This window comes from Asterias rubens, chromosome 13, assembly GCF_902459465.1.
Source record: "Asterias rubens chromosome 13, eAstRub1.3, whole genome shotgun sequence".
NCBI classification, from domain to species: domain Eukaryota; kingdom Metazoa; phylum Echinodermata; class Asteroidea; order Forcipulatida; family Asteriidae; genus Asterias; species Asterias rubens.
This window is the reverse complement of record NC_047074.1, coordinates 4,253,137-4,269,590: the sequence shown is the minus strand read 5'-3', so window position 1 is coordinate 4,269,590 and position 16,454 is coordinate 4,253,137. Positions and strand designations below refer to the sequence as shown.

The 16,454-nt window shown below is 40.3% G+C and overlaps 1 protein-coding gene across 6 annotated transcripts in view; it reads left to right on the top strand.

Moving 5' to 3' along the window:
- The window catches only part of LOC117298543 (rho guanine nucleotide exchange factor 7-like), a 49,667-nt gene extending 34,033 nt beyond the window's left edge, over nucleotides 1-15,634 (top strand). For 2 of the 6 annotated variants that reach the window (XM_033781851.1, XM_033781853.1), the window contains 5 exons: nucleotides 495-705; nucleotides 1,658-1,795; nucleotides 2,502-2,567; nucleotides 9,036-9,129; nucleotides 14,645-15,634. In XM_033781851.1, coding sequence (XP_033637742.1) covers nucleotides 495-705; nucleotides 1,658-1,795; nucleotides 2,502-2,567; nucleotides 9,036-9,129; nucleotides 14,645-14,819 — 684 coding nt within the window. In that variant the 3' untranslated portion in view covers nucleotides 14,820-15,634. The remainder of the gene's footprint in view (nucleotides 1-494; nucleotides 706-1,657; nucleotides 1,796-2,501; nucleotides 2,568-9,035; nucleotides 9,130-14,644) is intronic. The other 4 variants (XM_033781852.1, XM_033781856.1, XM_033781854.1 and 1 more) reach the window with 3 other exon arrangements.
- Nucleotides 15,635-16,454: the final 820 nt, after the last annotated feature.

The following is a 16,454-nucleotide window of genomic DNA, read 5'->3' as shown; positions in this document are numbered from 1 at the left end:
ATAGGAAACTGTGATAAATGCAGAGAAGACCCACAGCAACTGCTGTGGTTTCTGCCTTCATCTCAGTGGACTATGGTTGGAATCCTACCTCAGACTGGGTGGGGCCTTGCATGTGGATTGCTGATTGCGTGGGTTTCTCCATTGGGGTTTTCCTCCCACATCTAAAACTGGCCATTTCTTCTCGTTTCCTATTCATCCTGTTGTTATATAATAGATGTTAAATTTGTTGGGAATCAAGAATATTAATGTTGGTTTTACAATGTGCATAAGCTCTGTATACTCAGTACTTTCCGGAGTCCTGTGTAAAAATATAACTCGGTGGGATTCGAACCCACGACCCTTGCAATTCGAGAGCAGTGTCTTACCAACTAGACTACCGAGATTGCCGGCTAGTTAGAGGCAGTTCGAATCCTATGGGTAAAAACCAACATTAACATCCTATTGTTAAATTAAAACCATTGACTATAGTTTTTTTCTCGATCTCCTTTCTGCAGTCCCTGCCGAGGAAAGAGCGGAACAGTTCGTCCACAAGCCCAACACGAACCAAAGATTGTACATCAGCCTTCAATCGATTGAAGCTGAAGACGATAAGCTGCCTCCGTCCCGGCCCGCCAGTCAGCCCCATCACTGTCTGGGCATTGAAGGAGGGACAAGCCAAGAGCCCCAAGAATAAGAGGAGGATGTTGCAGACGAGTAAAAGAAAGGGTGAGACATGAGCATGGTTAAGGCTGGGTTAGAGGATGGTTTATGGGTTAAGATGGTGGGGCGGGTAGTGTGATAGGCGTTGGCTCTCTGGGTTTTGAAGGAAGGAAGGCCAAGAGCCCCAAGAATAAGAGGAGAATGTTGCAGACGAGTTAGAGAAAGGGTGAGAGATTTAGCAGGGATACATGTAAGGCAGAGTTAGAGGATTGTTTGTGGGTGGTGTTCGGGCGGTTGGGTTAGGGTTGTGGGGGTTGGGTGGTGAGGTTGGGTGTGGTGATAATTGCTTGCTCCCTGGGTTTTGAAGAAAGGGTGAAAGAAGGTGCAAGAAGGTGCAAGAAGGGTGACAGTGGGCAGCAATTAGGGATAGTGACAGAATACAAGTGGGGTGGGGGTGTTGAAGGCACCTACCTCTCCAAGCTTTGAAGAAGAGGCAAGGGATAAAACCTTAGTATCTAAAGGAGGATGCTGCAGATGGGTAGAAGAAATTGTGATAATTAGCAGGGTTTGTGGATGATAGAAAGTTATGTTGGGGTGGTGGGTAGTGGGGGGTTGGCTTGGGTGAAGGTACCTACCTCTATGGACTTGGGTTGAGAGGCAAGGGATAAACCTTAGTAAAAGAGGAGAAAGCTGCGTACAGTTATTAAGAAAGTGTGACAGCAAGCAGGATTTTGGGATGGTAGCAGGTTTAGGTTGTGTGGTTAGTGGAATTGTGTGTTGGGTGTAGGGACAGCACCTACCTCTCTGGGATTGAAGAAGAGGCAAAAGGGTAAATCCTTTGTAACAAGAGGAGGATGTTGCAGATGGGTAAAACTGCATTACTTCAAAAGGTGTTGTTTATTTCATCAGCTCACCCATGCTCTGTACCAAGTACCTCTTCATGGTATTTAACGTTTATTAGAGTACTGACCAACAGTACACCCTGCCTTTAAATAACGCGTCTGTTTTTCATTTGCAGACAAAAGCAAGACACTCCCCCTGGACGGCTCATCCCATAAGTACGTTGACCTTCAGGCTCTTGAGGAAGACAACCGCATCTTGAAGGTGATCGAAGCATATTGCACCAGCGCTGGGTCAAGAAACACCATCAACTCTGGTAAGTAGCTCTGCGAAGACCTCACTATAATGCCTTCTGTGAATCCCTGAGATTTTGCTCTCTCAAATATACCCATTTTTTGTTCGTTTCCAAAGACAGAGAGGATAAATTTGCATTCAATTGAAGTAGTTTTCGCTTAGTTGCGTCCCATACTTCTGTAAAGTATAAAGGTTTGTTTTTTTTAAAGTTTAGTTTTGAATGCTCAGTTTTCTTGTGTTTGTTTGGAATCCCTCCATGGTTGCCTCCCCTGTTTTTGTTTTACAATCTGGCGCTGGGGATTAGTAGTGTCAGTAGACAGGGTTTTTGTCAAATAACAGTTAAATTGTGGGTTAAGCATTGATGGTTGGTTCAGGGACGGTTTGGTGGCAGATTAGATGGTGCAGGGGGCGGGTAAGAGGGTCATGGCTGGGGGAGGCGGTAAGAAGGGTAAGGTGAAGGGTTGGTGATAAGGGGGAGGGCGGGTCCAGGGAGGGAAAGAGGGAGGGCGCAGTAGAAGGAAAAAGGGGGAGGGTACAATAAACGCAAATAATGCATTGCATGAATACAAACCACAATAAGGAAAAATGAAACCCTCCTCCCAGGAAAAATTTTCGTACAAGGAAACGGCATCTTCTTTTCAGACTCTTAAATTGAACAAAGGGAAGGAGTGATACAGTTTCTTCATTTTTTGTTTTAGCTTTGCACACACATTTGTACTTTATTTCAGGGATCGAAGGTCATGTTTGTGGTGGTGGTAGCTCCGCTGCGTTCAAAACCTCCTTGAGTAAGAAATGTGAGTTGTGAATCCGGTAAAAAAAAAGTGGAAAAAGAATTGTTTGCCTTGTTAGTCCAATACACTTCTCCACTTCAGCTGTTTTTAGAAGCGCTGTACATTCGCTGTACTCAAAACCAACTCGCCTCATATTGTTAGTGACTAGCCATGCATGCCTTCTGTAGATATTTGAAGTGTAGAATAACTAGGCATTTTTCATACATGCAGCCATTTTGCTATGGGTGATACATTGGCCCCCTGTCTCTGGGCAATTCACACACCTTAGAGATTTGAAAACTTTGTTCAAATTTTTGAGCATTTCCTGTTTCATGTTGTCACTCACTCACTCAGTCGGTCGCCCATAGGCGGGCTGAAATGTTGTGGCAGTGTTGATCTGTTGCCCTGTTCAAGATGATTTACATTTAGGGAGCATTGTTCTACAATTATTCAGTTTCATGCCTCACAGATTTGTGAAGAAACCCCAGCCCCCCCCCCCTGAAAAAAAATGCACCCAAGATTTATCTATTTACATGTATCTAGACATTTTCCAATAACTCCTGGATACAAAATTTCTGAGGCAAGACATATTTCAATTTTTAATATCTCTTCTAAAATTGTTCCCTCTCAAATCAGCAATTTTTTTTTCTTAAGCAGCCTGAAAAGTGTGTACATGTGACCAGCCCTTGTACTCAATATAATTTTCCTGCATTTTCCCATTTACCCGTTTCTGATAATTTCACAGACTTTTCAAACACTGTCTTTGGGTCGCCGTTTCAAATCTTTTCTATGCACTTTTGAGTCTAAACAAAATCTTTTTGATGTGTGCTGCTTTTCCTGTTTCTGAAATGGCTGTGTTTTATTGGAAGAAAAAAAAATGGACGGAACTTGCATGTTTGACTGTTTTCCTTGCTGATTATTGAACTTAAAGTATAGATTTTTAAAGCACTTCGCTGTGGTTCTACAAACTTTGTAATTGATGTTATTAGGAACCCTGTACACATATATATGTTGTATGCCTGATTTCTTGATTCTTGTTATAAAGTAACGCATTTTCAGATAGAAAGCAGGGTTCATTACCTAACAGTTTTATGAAATCTGGCCCTGTTGTGTTCGTTTTGCACCCAGGGCAGTTGGCGGCCTCTATCTTGCCTGTAAAAAATGCCTCATTTTAGAAAGGCTTTGCAAACTGAGATTGACAGCAAGGCAATACGAGTGCATTCTGTGACTGGTCTAACAGCTTGATGATCCCCTTGAAGATTATGCTAAGCATTTAGTATAATGCTAAGCATTTAATATAACACTAAGCATTTATTAAATATCATGCTAAGCATTTAATGTAATGCTAAGCAAGGAATAGGGGTCAGTTCTTAAGTGTATAGGTACTGAATATGTACAGTGGCGAGCAGAAGATGGTGGAGTTGATGATTGGAGGATTGTGGCACATTTATTCCATTTAATAACCCTTTTATGTCTGGTTCCTTGTCTCAACAAACAAAATAACATCCTTAATCACTAGGATTTGAGGAAGGACCAATATGACCTGAAATTTGACCTCTGTATGTTTGCTGTGTGTTCGAAGATAAAGGGACAGGGTCCAAAAACATGTTTAGCTCAAACTTTATACCAAAATATTTGCTTTCTGATAATGGGAACCGGCTACAAACATTGTACACTGCATGTTATTTTGGGTGGTAACCTCATTTCTACTCAGCAGATGTCACTGTGCAAAGCAGCTTGTTGTGCATGTACAGGTGTAATAGGAAACTGTTAAAATATATCAAGAATGGATGTTTTAGCTACATTAATGCCAACCCAGTTTATGCCTTGAATACTGCTTATTTCACTTCAGCTTTAAAGGGGTATAGTTTTTGGTAGCTCCATAACATCAGCTGATTAAGCAGAAACTATTGTTTTTGAAATAATAATAATAATCAAAGTCTTGTATAGCGCCGGTATCCGCCATTGCAGGCGCTCAGTTGCTAAGCCAATGAATGCAGGGTACCAGGCAGTGATGGTTCATTTTGGCGAGTAACTTTTTTTCTGGTATGAAACACTTTTTGTGCTTAGCTACTCTTTGTACTGAAGTAGCTATATGAAAACTGGCCCAGAGCTTAGTTGAAGTCTATAAATATTAGAAAGAACGAAACTACACAGGGAAATCCGGCGTGTGTCACTTCAGCCGATAGCTATCTTTATGTAGGGCTTGGAAACACTCAGGTAGGTGAGTGTGGTTCGCGAACGCAGAGAGAGAGAGCTTGGCACACTGTTAAAGTATGACGTCTGTGAAAGTTCAGGGTGTAACTGTGGATCACTGTGGATCAAAACCATAGAGTAATATATAAGAACTAGAGGGCGCACTGGCCTATATACGCAAGCCTGCATGTGTCCTGCTAACGTTTGATAAGCGTAACATTCTCTCCTTGGTCTTTGCCCTTTTGAACTTTTTCCCAAAAAGTCAAGGTGCACTTTTCTATTAAAAGGCCAGCTAATCTCACATTTGAATGGTTGAATGATTTTAATAACTTAAAGGAAAGCGTGAAACAATACTTAGCGCTCAAACGGAATACTCGTGAGACCTTTTTCAATCCAGAGTCATAATTTGTTGTTGCTTGCGATAATATCAAAGTTGATGCAAAAAGCTCTTGAAAACCCTACAAATTACAATCGTGTCGCAATCAAAATAAGCCTGGAACATGGAAGATCGCCACCAAAATAAAATGTATGAATTCTTCACAGTTTGGTTGTATGGTGTGTTGATTGAAAACTGAAGGATGGGAGTGAATTTAATTTTCCAAAACCAATGATGTTCATCTTTTAAGACAATTCAAATTCAAACAGACGACTTTGTCAAATTCTGATTTGTACGTAGTTTATTTATAAAGAAGAGTCAAGATATATTTGGACCTATGACGGCCACGCACGAAGACTATTTATGTGTATATTAGTCATTTTCATTCGCCATGACAGCAGCCATACACTAACTCGCAGCCTTTCTGGTTGGGTTAATCCAAACAAAGAAAACACGTGGGACACAATGGAATGATATGAATGACTCATGGTAGTCTCTCGTTCAAGCGTCAGCTCAGTGATATAAGCGGCTTGTAAGGAGACTAATTAATGAAGGCCCTGCCATCTAGATTTGGGGATAGCTCTTAAAATAGACACGGGGGCAATGATGTCATAACTGGGCATGAAGCTAAATCTGGACACACTGTTGATAAGTTTGTGTGCGTTTCTTGGAAGTGTCAATCTATTCCTGGCGTAAGGGAAGTTGCGTGTGTGTTATGTGTGTACTTTGGGCGCAATGCTGTAAATGCAAGATGGACCGTTCAAACTGTAATGCTAAATAATTATAAGGCCATAGTAAAATTTGATAAGACTCTGACTGGACGCACACAGTATTGTTATGCATAATGCATAGCTGATTTGCCCGTAAAAATGGCGATTTTACCTTGTGTACCGTCAAGTGGGAACCATTAATATAACAATAGTGGTGTGCATTTTGATGCGACGGCCAGTGCGCATGCGTGTAGTAATGGGTTAGAGTTCATATATACCTGAAACCTACAGTGACCTGCAGCTGCTATATTTTGATAGTGATGACAGTCCCCCTCTAATTTGCATCCTGTTTTATGTTTGCATGCTGTTTTGGGATTTTGTGTTTCCTTTCTGTTAGCATATTTATTTGTTAAGGACACGGACACTATTGGTAATTGTCAAAGACAAGTCTTCTCACTTGGTGTATCTCAACATATGCATAAAATAACGAATCTGTGAAATTTTGAGCTCTATTGGTCATTGAAGCGAGATAATAATGAAAGAAAAAACACCATGGTCACACGAAGTTGTGTGCTTTCAGATGCTTGATTTCGAGACCTCAGGTTCTAAATCTGAGGTCTCGAAATAAAATTCGTGAAAAATTACTTCTGTCTCGAAAACTATGTTACTTCAGAGGGAGCCATTTCTCACAATGTTTTATACTATCAACCTCTCTCCATTACTCGTCACCAAGTGAGGTTTTATGCCAATAATTATTTTGAGTAATTACCAATAGTGTCCACTGCCTTTAAACTGTTTCAATCAGATAATAAAGAGGGTCCTAGGCTACATTCCTGTGATGTCTTGAAAGGTTCTGGCAAGTCTCATTGTATAGACCTCTATCATGGTGCAGCCATCTTGAATTTCTCCCATTGATATCAATGGTACCGAACCGAGGCTGGAAGAACAAAGTAGTCTGGTTCCTAATTGCAAGATGATTATAAGCATGCATTATTGTTATTCGATACGAAGAACATGACCAAGATGGAGGCGGCATGATAAAGGTCTGTTGGGAAGCTTCTTGGGGACGAGGTTGTAGTATGCATGATATGGACTTGTACAACAGGGATCTATACAGTGTATAGACGTGTGGCATCACATTTACTGCAGAGCCTGGACTTCCAAGCATTACAGCTTATATTTTATTGTGGGTGACAGAAACTGATCATTATGACACGGTTCCAAGTCTCTGCATAATATTTTTCTTAGGAAAGTCGCTTGAGAATAGCGCAGTTACTGGTGAAAAGTAGAGCCAGTTGATGTTGAGTAGGCATGGAAGTGTCGTGGCCGAGCGATTAAAAGCATCGAGCTTTGTAGCACCTTATAAGGGTTTACAAGGTGCTACAGCGCATTCAGCAGCCACAGCCAGGAACACTGGGGCGAACCCCTTCTCTTTTCGATTAGTGCACTGGGTTCTTTTACATGCGTTACACAACACATGGGAACAAAGGCTTCACGTCCCATCCAAAGGACGAAACAATGGTTAAGTGTCTTGCTTAAGGACCCAAGTGTCACGGCTGGGGATTCGAATCCACACGCTGCTGATCAGAAACACCCAAGTTTGAATTAGGTGCTCTTAACCGCTAGGCCACGACACTATTCATTTATATTATTTTTGTTTTGGGATTCTCTCTCATCGGGAGTGACACTTTGCAGTGTCCAACCCCCACCACCCACCACCTTTACTATCCCATCTTCAAATTCAAAAAAAACGGCTATATCTTAAATGCCATCACACATTTTCAATCATGCCTGCAGGCACCGGTCTTATACATCAGCACCATAGAAAACGCTTCTTTTCTTTATTTATCATGATTTTTTGTTTGTCTTTCTTTACAGTTCATATTTCATCATGCAGCATTCTAAGCTTTATTTATCCACACGTACACGTACATGGTACAAAGTTTTAGTGAACAAAATAGATGGATCAGGCTTATCTTTGCACACTGTTTCCCTTTCCGAAACCAAGGTTTTGTCTTTGGCTTTGCTTAGACCCTGGCTTAGGCTACGGCTTGATTTGAGCTCAGTAAGTAATTTTGAAAGTGCACACTTTCACCATTGGGACTTCGAACAGCCAAACGTTGGCTGAGCCAGAGGTGATGCCAACAGCCGTGGTTTCAAAAGTAGCCTGGGGGGGGGGGGTTCTAGCAACTGTATACTCATCCTCTTTCAAGACCAGGTTCATTTCAGCCATTTGCAAATCACTTCTGCTTTCGAAGCTCAAACTTGCTGGGCTTTTATTTCTTAGAGAATTTTATTCATCAGCAAGTGAGGTGGTGTAGATTAGACCCAAACATTATACAAAAAGTACTGCACAATTATTTGTTCACTGTTTCTTTTACTGAAGCTGAAATCTTAACCATTTCAATAATGTTAATTATTTTTCGCAAAATTTCTGAAAAAAATTATTCACAGTTTCATGAAACAAAATCCTCCACCCCACTCCCTCCCCCAATTTTCATGTCCATCCTTCACTGATCTGCAATCATTAGTTTGATTGTCCCCTCCCTATGCATCAGGATACAGAGTACCAGTCAAACGAGCACGGTGAAAGGTATACTAGACTGATCGTTTCCTCTTTTTTTTTTTTTTTAGTTACAGTTGCATGCCTGAGTCTGCTAATAACATTGACAAGGGTTGATGGTGAAAGAAAATATTCTTCTCGGTCAATCTAAATTTCATTTTGAGCACTCTAGTTACTTGACCTTTCTTTAAACCTTGCAGGCTAAAACTACCTACCAAAGTGTGGGTTTGTTTCATACCATGTACACTGTATACCAGAAATCTAACATGCTGCCAGCATTTTGTTTAGCCTTGTCCTAACTTAATAATCACCCTTAGAAGTGTTCATGGCTACTTTGAAAAAAATACTTTGAAAAAACAAGGGACACTTTCCAAAAGCTGATCTGTCAACTTAAGGAAAGCTGAATATTTACTAATATGCAGAAGTTGTATATTATTTGTAAAACCTGTTATTCATTTCAATAGTTTGACTGGATCTCCAGGATACCAGTCTTTCTTGAAGAGACTCTGTACCCTGACCCTTGACCCCCCCAAACCAACCTCCTTCCCATACCTCTTCCCCCTCTCTCCCCAACCCTTCACGACAATGACACTTCTGATGACATCCTCCTTCTCGGTCTTGCCTTTAATCTCTCCCAAACGCTGCAGTTCCCGTCGACCCCGTTCCCCACGTCTTTTTGGCCGAAGAAGAGAAGATCATTCACGAGGAGACCAAAGGGAATCAGACAATTGTGGAAGAAAAGTGAGTGCTTTCAAAACAACAAAACAAAAAAAAATCAAAATTCAATCCCCTCTTCCCTCGAAAAGAAGAAATCATCCCTGCCAGCCTTCTTAGATGCTTATTGTGGACAATTCACCCTATAGCTGGCTGTTTCTACTTGATTGCTTGAACTAATTTAAACCTCCTGCCAGCCTTAACTGTCACAGCATAACATTTTGGGTTTTTGCGCTAATCTGTTTTCTTCTTCTAAAGCATCTAAAACTCAAAAAATAATCTTTGTTTAAATAGCATCTAAGCTCACCACATAACCCTTATGCTCTGTTTTTCAGCCAATATGTTATTATTTAACTAAACTTAAATCACAGTTTTTTATTTTTATTTATATTGTTAGGTTCATTAGTTTTGAACTTGTTGTTGTTTGATGATAACTGACTTACGGCAGCCATCTTTGTTTTGATGTTCTTTAAGGTGAGACTGTGAACGTTTAGCGACTATGGTTTGAAGCATAGAATGCCCATAGCAATGCCCTTATCACCAACTGTACCTGTAGACACCAATTTGTACCCGACCAGGGCCGAATTTCATACTTATCAAATTCCTTTGCTGAGCAAAGAATTAGTGGGCACCAGTTCCAACAATTTGAACTTTGGCTGTTCACAAAGCAAACTGTGGTTCCCAAAATGTTATTTGGATTCTGATGAGTAAATTACATTTGTTTTAACTCCCTGAATTTTTAATTGTTTCTCTTGAAGGTAATACAAGCATTCACAGTGGAAATCTTTCCAGTTTGCATGTTTGACCATAAGACACTGTAGTGCAGTCATCTTTACATGTTTGTTAATAGTTTTATTAATATTAAAAAGTCATTAAAAACTAAATTGCCAGTTGGCTATGATTTGACACTTTAAAATGTGGGATACTTTGGGTTTTTACTCAAGGCAGGCTTTCAATTACATTGAATCCATGGTCATTATTAGAGTGCCCTTAGTCTACCCAGTAAAAGGAAGAACTATTGAGTTTCTGCAAGATCAACTGCCCTTATACAAGAGTTTCATTGCAGTGGTTTCTGAGAATATTGCTCAATAAGCTAAAATGTTCAGTTAAAATGGGTGACCAGTCAAAAGCAATTTCACACCACATGAGATTGAAGTTGGTTAACTTTTTTCTTCTAATAAGTGTTATTTCACAAGTTGCTGAATGAAGTTGCTCAGCAAGAAAAAAACGCAAACAAAGTTTTTGCTTTGGCGGGTTAGTTTTCTCGCCGAAATATACCCTGTGGTTATACATTGTTTTGGCTGGCGTCCCCATCGTTAACTTTGCTGAGTGAAATAAATTTGCTAAGCATAAACTCTTTAAAATAAGGTCTTGTGCTCAAGTTCATGGTATTTTTTTGTGGAAAATACCGCTTAAAAATGTATTTGCTACATGTGTTCAAAACAAATGTAGAGAACTAGTCGCAAGTCACATTTAGTTAACATGGTATTTTGGCTGGTAACCCATTTTTGCCAAGCGAGTTGTATTTGTGTTTAGCAAGTTCGTGTGTTCATAACGGCTCCAGGAAATTTGGCTCTTTGTGTTTGTGTGTGTGTTTTCATAGTAATATTCATACAAGGACTTATATCATAAGGGAAAACAGATACAAGATTGCTATCACAAAGGAAAACAATGTGGTCCACGTTTGTCAGGGCAAAGAGTTGAGCAAAGGAGGGTCTGCAATTGGAGGCCATTACACACTTAAGTTATGTGTATAAGCTTAAAGGGGTCTTGTGCACTTGTGGGGTCTTTTTTACAATTGAACAATGGACCCCACAAGGGAATTCTTTGTTTAACATGGACCCCATAAGCAAATTCTTTGTTCAACATGGACCACACAAGGGAATTCTTAGTTCAATCTGGACCCTACAAGGGTATTCTTTGTTCAATGTGGACCCACAAGGGAATTCTTTGTTCCACATGGACCCCACAAGGGAACTTTTTTTTTCAACCTGGACCCCCACAAGGGAATTCTATAGAAAATGGAATAATAGAACACCAATGGCAGGACCCAACAAACTGGATCCATAAAGGCTCTGGGGATGTTGTTTCGGATCTGTTTAGTGATCTTGTTTGTCTGCCAGCTGTCGTCTCTGAGGTAGCATAAACCTTCCTGGTGTTTTATGTGTGCCCATACCGATCCCGTTTCAGCACTACTCCACCCTCTTCGCTCTCTTCCCACAGTGTTTGGGATGTATTTATGCGTACCTTCAATCGCGCATGTCGCTCTCCCCCGTTTCAGGTAAACCTTGCATGGTGCATGTCCTGCTTGACGTCAGTCGAGTCCGAATGTATTAAACTTGCATGACTTCTCTCAAACTTTTACAAGTTTTTTTTCTGTTTTTTTTTTTTCCTTTTTCAGTGCATCGTGCATGTTATTTTGGGGGGATAAAAACCTGCATTGTGCTTTGCATTTTAAAGATAAAGTAAACCTTCGGTTTTTGGAATCGTTGGATCGTTTTAATCCTGTAAAAAGGTTGACATCTATACAAATCAGCTAACCTTTACAATTTTCAGTTCAAAAGGTGCTGGCATTTTTTAGTTTCTGGCGAAAACCTGGAGCAGATTATGTCCACGCTGCAGGAAGAAAAATCCGTAATTCCAATACACAATCTGAGAAACGTTTCATGCAGAAACGTTTCTCTGTTTTACAATCTTTTGCACACCTTTCTCTAAAAACACATTCCTTCGGCTGGAATTGTTTTGAGGTTGGTGGGGGTAGATTTCTTTAAGTCCCGTGTCATTTCAAAGTTTGTTAGTGCAATCCATGGGATGCATTTTGCTTTGGGTTCCATGCATGATGCCTGCTGCATATTGAAGTCCTCATCATCGAGGCCTGACTTCTTAGAGCTGCTGAGCAGAAAACCAGGTGTCAATAAACTTACTTCCTTAAAGGAACACGTTGCCTTGGACCGGTCGAGTTGGTCTTTGAAAAGAGTTTGTAACCGTTTGCTATAAAATGAATATGGTTGGAAAGATGTTTAAAAAGTAGAATACATTGATCCACACAAACATGCCTCGATATTGCACGGTTTTCCTTTTACCTCATCGACTAACAGGGTCGGCCATTTATGGGAGTCAAATTTTTGACTCCCATAAATGGCTGACCGTGTTAGTTCGCCAAAGCAAACGGAAAACCACGCAATTTCGAGGCAAATTTGTGTGGATCATTGTATTCTACCTTTAAAAAATCTTTCCAACCATGTATATTGTATAACAAACGGTTTCAAACGCTTTTGTTAGACCAACTCGTCCGATCCAAGGCAATGTGTTCCTTTGAACGCTTCATAAGTGAGCGATAGTAACACATAAGCAGTCATGTCACATTACATTCACAGCAATGTTTTCTCCAAAGTGCAATGACCTGGGGGAGTCATAGCCCTTGATACCATTCGACTGGACCTTTCCACTTTTCTAAGAGGGGACTCATATCTCAGAGTTGTGTAGTTTTTGGTTGTTGAGGGGCTGACAAGTATTTTCACTCATACACTTTGTGCACGAAATTGTACAGACATACAGACCAACCCACATCTAGCCCTCTGATAAAGTGGAGCCATCTGTTCTTTGTAGCAAAGAGTGTCAGTTGCAGTTGGATTGGTGAAGGTGTTAATTTGAAGCACACTGGAGTGCCAGTAACTAGTGGAACCTTCCTACATTTGTCAATTCCAGAGGTTACTTCTGCGCTTAGGTGTTTTAAATAGAAATTAAAACTGTTCGTAAATAGTGTCAGTTGCAGTTGGATTGATAAAGGTGTTAATTTGAAGCACAAATACACTTTCGTTTTTTGGTCGTCACACCTGTTTGCTTAGCAGCCCTATTGAGCTTGGCCCCTGATCATGGTGGCCATGATAACCTTCCCACAGTGCTAAGCACTTCCTCTCTGATATCTATGCCAAACCCCTTCTAGGCTTGCAAGAACATACTGAGGAATGTTAAACGCCGTCACCAGGTACGTAACACATGGACATGGGCAGAATGTGACCACTTGAGGCTGTGCACTGAGCAAGAGCCGTCTGGCCGTGTATGACCTGGGGTCGATTTCACAAAGATTTCGCACTAGTCCTAGCTTAGGACTAGTCCTAGGAGATATTAAAAATTCAAGGCTAGTCCTAAGTTAGGACGAGTACTTGCGATAAGACTAGTCTTAACTCTTTGTGAAATCCACCCCTGACTTGCTTTGACCTATGACCTGGCTTTCCCTGACCCTAGACTTGAGCTATGATCGGCTTTGACCCTTGACCCGTCTTGATTTGACCCTTGACCTGTCTTGATTTGACCCCCATGCCTTGGCTCACTTTAACCCACGCTATTGGTTTGCTATGACCCTGGTGCTGGCTTGTTTTGAGTTTGGCTTGAATTGAGATGCAAAACAGATACAGTGATAGGTTATCCAAGCATGACAACATGTTTAAACACTTCAGTAGGTTTAAAGGATTGCGGGGAGTGTGCCCCTGATCCAAAAAGAAATGGTGCCCATCCCTCGTCAGTTTAGTTTCTTGATCTGCTTGTAGAAATCCCATAGTTGGATTGGGCAAAGCCTATTGTCATTAATATCATTAGAAGGTATACATGTACACAGACATGCAACTCTTCCGCGTTTCCAGAATTCTGTTTTTTTTTTTTTTTCTTTTTTTTTTCTGCCTAGTATATTATGCCTGGCAACAACAATGTACAACTACAATAATGTAAAATAAGCCTAGTACATGCTAAAAATGGCCGCGCATGCCGGGGTGCGTATATAGGCCAGTGCACCCTCTAGTTCTTATATATAGCTCTATGCTCGGTATATAGACCTTTGATTCAGCTCGGGTAGTAGAGTCGGATGGACAGTTGGGCTGGTGTAGTGATATCTTTCCTCAACTTTCACTTCTAATCTAGGACCCCAGGTTGAATATCTCAGGTGATCTCTATGTATGTGGATTGGGTCTTTAGTTCCAACTTGATTGTGTGGGTTTTCCATGGACAAATTATCTGGGGGTTTCCTCCAACATCTAAAACTGAAACTTCGTTCTTTGTCTTCTCTTCTGTTGCAAGGTATTGTTTAAAATTGTATTCACTGTCTTTGAGGATGTCAATAAGAAATAAATGTCCTATTGAACTATTGGTGTTCTTGGCTAGAGGCTGTTCAAATACAATGTCTCAGCAGCGGGTACTGCAACAATAATAGATGTTAGATTTTGTAGACTTGGACAGTGCATAGATGATGAGACCTCTCATGTCACTCGAAAACCATAACATTATTTGCGCGCATACCGCCGGGCAAAACTTTTGTGTTTTGGCAGCCATCTAGAAAGTACACGCAATCTTACCATGACTACGCATCTTTTTGCCCGGCGAACCATGACGTGTACAGTGTTTTGTAAACAGAGGGCGGTTTGAATGTAAATATAGGTCACATCGTTTATAAATGCAAGAGATAAGGCAAAACTTAGACTTTTTATCTTGGAATTGGGAATGAAGAGCCCTTACTTAACAATTCCTGATTATTGTTCCTTTTTATCAGGAGTCTGATTGACACGGTCTACGCCCTCCGAGATCAAGTCAAGGATCTAGTCGACGAGACCAAGCGGCTCAAGAGAGACCTTGACGACGAGAGGAAGGCGCGTAAGAAGCTGGAGACCACAGTGCGTAAGTCCATGAAGAGTGTAGACATTAAGCTGGAGGATGGAAGCTTATGACAGACGTAGACTAGGCAGAGCTTAACTGCCGATCTGCTGGAATTAAGCCTGGGCTACTAGTGCGACTAGTGTTGAAGTCGCAACTATTGATTGCTTAGTCGAATCTACTCGATTAATTGTGCAGCCAAGACCATAACAAAAATAGTTGCTACTTCTTGCTTGTTGAACCAATTGTGTCGCTCACGACTATTCTTGATAACATGATTAACTTACGAAACACAATCAGGCATCAACGACACAATCCTTCAATCCTTTCAGGGTGAATCTTACTATATTGCGCCCGAGGCAAACAATATTACGCAATGCACTTTAGAAATACAAAATTAGTCGCGACTTGTGTCGAAGTCGTAAATACTTGAGGCGCAACTACTCGAGTAGTAAATTACACTAGTTGCCCAGGCTTAGGTGGAATTGGATACTACTACTAAAGAATTACATACATGTATGTATATAGATATTATGTCCAGTAAACAAAAATTAACTCTCTTTAACTTGTTCTTTAAAGGAAAAAAAGTTATCATTATTTGAGGCTAGTGAATTTCTTCAGTTGATATTTTAGTCTTTGTTGCTTAATTCGGTCTGATCTCAGTATGCATTTATTAGAAGATTGATTTGGAAAGTCTTCAATTCAAAGACAATATATAAGACAATTTTCTTTAGCCTGTCTTTTTTAAAATTATAATATGATTTTAGTAAAACGATGAAAGGAGATAAACGGTTAGACAGATTTAAAACAGCGTTTTTTAAATAATTGATGACCCAGTTTAAAGGCACTGGACACGTCTGGAAATTGTCAAATACCAGTCTCACTTGGTGTATCCCAACATATGCATAACAAATAAATCTGTGAAAATTTGGGCTCAATTGGTTATCGAAGTTGCAAGAAAATAGTGAAAGAAAAAACACCCTTGTTGCACAAATGTGTGTGCTTTCAGATGCCTGAGAAAGGCTACAGGCCTTAAGATCTTCTCAGATTCAAATATTACAGTGAGGAATCCCCTCTTTTATTTCAAAGACTGTTAGTTTAGAGGGAGTCGTTTCTCACAATGTTATATACTATCAGCAGCTCTCTGTTGTCTGTTACCAATTCGGTTTTTATGTTTTGAGTAATTACCAAACATGTTCAGTGCTTTTAGTAGTAGATATATAGTTATTGTATTTAACACAAATGTTAAATAAATCTTACAGTAAAGGGCGAGTCACACCGCAGTGAAAACGATAACGATCATGACGCAAAGAGAACGCATTCTCTTGGTTGAATTGCTCCGTGCAGAATACACCCACGCTCATTCAACCAATAAAGGGTGTGCTTTGTTAACATTCTCGTTCTCGTTATCGAGACCTGTGTGACCGGGCCTTATATCTTCAAGACAGAAATTTGTAAGTGGGCCAACTTGTGGAAGTTTGGTCTTAGCCAGTGACGTATAGAATTACTCAGTTTAAAGATATAACCATTTATAGGAGAGCAGCTGGTTTGCAATTTTAGTTTTAACATTTCATTTTGCAGTTGTAACATTTACCTCATAATACATTATAAGATCCTGGTGGTTGCAGCTTTTGTAGGCTAGCCACATTTGTCGTCAATTTATAAAGTCAATAGTAAACATTTTGTAAACAATGGTACAAGATTCTTTG